We start from the raw sequence: 4,761 nt of genomic DNA, 5'->3' as shown, positions 1-4,761 counted from the left end.
TTTTCTTGCAGACGTTTCATTACCCAACTTCGTAACATTATCAGTGCTAGAAGGCAGTGGGGTTTGTAGGGAGGAGGAGGAGGAGGAGGAGGAGGAGGAGGGGGGAGGGATGTGGGGTCATTGGTGTTCTCTGAGCTTGGTTGTTCTCTTGCAGACGTTTCATTACCCAACTAGATAACCTCATCAGTGCTAGCTTCCTATCTCTTTAGTTCATGTTAAGATTGTTTGCATTCATTTTTGTATTTTCCCCCCCAATATTATTTGGGTGCCTACTGGGGTGTTGGTTATGAATAAAGTGCATTTCACCCTTTCTCCTATATTGTTTACTTAAGAGAAAAATAAATCATTTCCCCTTTTCCGCGAAACGAATCCTTATTGTTAAAAAGGACCCAAAAGAATACTTTTCTGAAAATAATCCCAATGTCTAATACATCAGTTACTAAATCAGGGGTAGTCAACCTTGGCTCTTTTATGACTCGTGGACTTCAACTCCCAGAATTCCTGAGCCAGCTAAGCTGGCTCAGGAATTCTGGGAGTTGAAGTCCACGAGTCATAAAAGAGCCAAGGTTGACTACCCCTGAGTTACTTGATAAACTGGGTCTTCTGTAGATTTCCCCCCCCCTTTCCCGGTTCAATACCTTGCCTTTATCCAGCACCAAAATGCGGTCGCACTCTTTAATGGTGTTTAGGCGGTGCGCTATTGTCAAGACTGTGCAGTTTACAAATGCTTCTTGGTTGGCCCTCTGAATCTGCATATCTGTCTCGGAATCAATAGAAGCGGTGGCTTCGTCAAGGAGAATAATCTGCGGGGAGAATTCAAACAGGTTGGGCGGCGGTCTTCTTTTTCTACAAGGGCAAGTAAGGAAAAGTAAACGAATGTTGGTGCACAAAAGTAGCCAAGGCAACTCGCCAACTGGAGGGCTGATGCGCAAAGATGGTCTTACAATGACTGTTTCTGGAGATTCTCAGTCATCCAGGTCATGATTGTCCCAACGGCGCTTTTCCAAAAGGCAACAGGACTTTGTTTTTCCTTGGAGACGCTTCGCTTCTCATCCAAGAAGCTTCTTCAGTTCTGATTGAATGGTGGAGGATGGAAGGATTTATATTCCTTGCAGTCATCTGCTCGTTAGCACTCTTACTGAGAGTTGTTGAAGCCCCTTGGAGATTTATAACACCTGAATAGTGTTACAGTGAATAATTCCACACCCATTTGCACGATTCAGGTGACTCTGAGGACACAGATAAACCTCTAAGGGGCCTCAACAACTCTCAGAATGAGTACTAACGACCAGATGACTACAAAGAATATAAATCCTTCCATCCTCCGCCATTCAGTCAGAACTGAAGAAGCTTCTTGGATGAGAAATGACATGTCCTCAAGGGAAAACAAAGTCCAGTTACCTTTTGAAAAAGCACCTTTGGGTTTTACAATGATGGTAATGCATTGACGAACTGCGGTCGGCTTAGTTTGGAATTAAGGTGCTGTGTGAATCTAGCCATAGTAACATGTGCAGATGACACATGTTGCCCAAACAAAGAGAACCGCGGTTTATTCAAATACCCCTAAATATTGTGTTGTGTGAATTGAGGCTTCGTTGTTGGTGTTGGTTTTCAAGTAAGTTTTTGACTTAATAACAGAATAACGGTGTTGGAAGGGGACCTTGGAGGTCTTCTAGTCCAACCCCCTGCTCAGACAGGAAATCCTATACCGTTTTGGATAAATGGTGGTCCAATCTCTTCATCTGGAGATTGCCTGGAGTAGTTTTCTTGGTAAGGTTTTTCAAAAGCGGCTTGACATTGCCTCCTTCCTAGGGTTGAGAGAAAGTGACTGGCCCAAGGTCAGCCAGCTGGTTTTGTGCCCAAGGCAGGACTAGAACTCAGAGTCTCCTGGTTTCTAGATTGGTGCATTCACCACTGCAACATACTGGCTCTAGTGGAGGGGTCCCCAACCCCCGGTCCATGGACTAGTACCGGGCCACGGCATGCCAGCATCCATGGGATGCAGGCAGCACACAAAACCACGCACCCTCTGGTCCAGAGGAAAACCTCTCTCCGTAGAACCGATCCCTGGTGCCCAAAAGGTTGGGGACCTCTCCTCTGGTGAATCAAGGCTGCAAATGTCATAATCAAAACATTCCTGGCTTTGCTTAGCAAAGACAGAAGAAGCTGCAAACAGTCTCATGTTTCCTGGAGTAACTTGGCCCGGGATCTCTGCCTATGATCATGTGTACGCACCCAAGTGGAGAGACAGAAATGGAACAATCCCTTGTGTCTGTAGAGATCTCTCTCCCTTGGAAGGTGCTCATGAACCCTCTGCGCCTTCCGGGGATTAAAATATTATGTGCGGACGTTCCTCCGGGCAGGCAGTTCTAAGAGCATTCATAAAGATTTCAGCAATATATATATTTGCATATTTACACTGGATGATGTTCTATAGATTTGAGAGAAGCCGTAAGGGCTTTTCGGTGAGGTACCGAACAGCAAAATGTCAGAACAAATATTTTTGGAACGAAAAGCAGCATGCCAAGCAGAGATACAGAGTAAACCTGTTGTTCCTTAGAGCCTATTTAACCAAACAAATATTTGGATTCCGTATTAACAAGATCAGGTAGAGTTGACATTCTGCACGCGCGGAGAGAGCCTGCTGGCCCTTTAAACAACAGCACCATCTTCCTTTTGCAGAAAGAATGGCAGCCCCAGGGACAGCAGGGGCCGGAAAGGGAACAGAACCAGGCCTTTTGAATGCACCAGAATTGGTTGGAATAGCGGCAGGGCTGTTCTACCTGAGCAGATGAACAAAATAAAATAAAAACATTATTACGATAGTGTTGGAACTGCAGTGTAATTTAAACAGTCCATCCTTTGAGCGAGGTGAAACCAATCACCGAAGCGAGTGTTTAAATATTCCAACGAGTCTCTTAAATACGCAAACAATTGCTTAAATAAAACGCAGAGTAAGGCCCCTTAGGAAAAAAAAAATCAGAGTAAAGTTAAGATGAGGGCCCGATAAAATTACTGAAGAGAGCTTTTACAGAGCCAGGTGCTTGAAAGCTCCCTCCACTTTCATAACTGACCATAACAGAATAACAGAATTGGAAGGGACCTTGGAGGTCATCTAGTCCAACCCCCTGCTCAGGTAGGAAACCTTATACCATTTCAGACAAATGGTTGCCCAGTCTCTTCTTAAAAACTTCCAGCATTGGAGCATTCACAACTTCTGAAGGCCAGCTGTTCCACTGGTTAATTGTTCTAACTGTCAGGAAGTTTCTCCTTATTTCTAGGTTGCTTCTCTCCTTGATTAGTTTCCATCCGTTGCTTCTTGTCCTGCCTTCAGGATGGAAGACAACAAGAAGAATCGCCCTTGTGTTCGGTCAGGCCCAAAAGGGTCTGTCAGAAGTCCCAATATCCTCCAAAGAGTCGTGACACTTCAAAACCTGATTAGATTTATGAAGAAAGCCTTTTTGCATAGGTACAAAGGGCTACTGGGTCATCAGCTTTCATCCAAATCTGATCTGAACTGACCACCAGATTGGTTCATCTGAGCTGAGTTGGAGATTTGGTTGAGTCAAATCCCCAATCTGAACCATTGCCGACCCCCAGAATCATCCCTGCTTCTGCTTAGAGCCTTGTTTTGTGTATAATCTATATAAACACCAGGGATGTAATGTAACTTGCCTTTAAATAAGAGCCGTGGTGGTGCAGTGGTTAGAATGCAGTACTGCAGGCTGACTCTGCCCACTGCCAGGAGTTCGATCCTGACCGGCTCAAGAGTGACTCAGCCTTCCATCCTTCCGAGGTCAGTAAAATGAGGACCCAGATTGTTGGGGGGCAACAGGCTGACTCTGTAAACCGCTTAGAGAGGTCTGTAAAGCACTGTGAAGCAGTAGATAAGTCTAAGTGCTATTGCCAAGTGCTAAATAGTAGTGTCATAGCATCATAGGACTGGAAGGGACTTTGGAGGTCTTCTAGTCAGCCCCCTGCCCAAGGCAGGAGACAGCATTTTAATGTCCCTTCACCATAACTGCCAAACTAGCTGAAAAGGCAGACTGAACCATCTTTTAGCTTCAAGAGACTCTCAAGTATTCAAGACCAGCCGGAATAAAGTCAGATCCCGGCAGGACTCACTTTTGAGTTTCGCAGGAGGGCTCTCGCCAGACAGAGCAGCTGTCGTTCCCCCACTGAAAAATTTTCCCCGTTTTCGACCACTTCTGCCTCCAGCTTTCCCGGTAGTTTGGAAATCTAAAGCCAGGGGGAGAAAAGGAAAACGCCCTTAGCTGAAACGTTCTCTTTGATGCTCACAAGAGTTGAAGGCGGGCCAGGGGTTTTAACAATTATACTGGCGCTTCTCTGTTGGGGAAAGTGGTGCAGGTGTAAATGGAGCGTGCGGTAAGTGATGCAAATGCTGGGTGACAGGCAAGGGGGAAAGGCAGGCAAACGGGAGAAAGGCACAGCCAAGAGAGAGAGAGAGAGAGAGAGAGAAGGGAGAGGGAAAAAAAAGAAATGGTCCGTGTAACATTTTGCAGGGCAACCAACATCTAGGAATTGGGGACACCTTCTTTCTCCAACAAATAATCTCCATTCGATGGTGAAATATTATAGAATAAGTAGATAAACTTGGTTCATTCTTAGGGAGGTGAACAGTTGCCTTCTGGTGTTAAAGGATCCAATGATAGATAGCTTGTTTGAATCTATCTATCTATCTATCTATCTATCTATCTATCTATCTATCTATCTATCTATCTATCTATCTATCTATCTATC

At 45.1% G+C, this 4,761-nt stretch overlaps 1 protein-coding gene across 1 annotated transcript in view; it reads right to left on the bottom strand.

Moving 5' to 3' along the window:
• The window catches only part of LOC107290813 (multidrug resistance-associated protein 9-like), a 44,700-nt gene that overhangs the window by 408 nt on the left and 39,531 nt on the right, over window positions 1-4,761 (bottom strand). The window contains 2 exon segments of the mRNA XM_029284819.1: window positions 639-803; window positions 4,126-4,239. Coding sequence (XP_029140652.1) covers window positions 639-803; window positions 4,126-4,239 — 279 coding nt within the window.

The sequence above is a fragment of the Protobothrops mucrosquamatus genome, unplaced genomic scaffold, assembly GCF_001527695.2.
Source record: "Protobothrops mucrosquamatus isolate PMUCROS unplaced genomic scaffold, P.Mucros_1.0 scaffold971, whole genome shotgun sequence".
Lineage (NCBI taxonomy): Eukaryota > Metazoa > Chordata > Lepidosauria > Squamata > Viperidae > Protobothrops > Protobothrops mucrosquamatus.
Note: the sequence above shows the minus strand (reverse complement) of the source record. Positions and strands in the feature narration are given on the sequence as shown.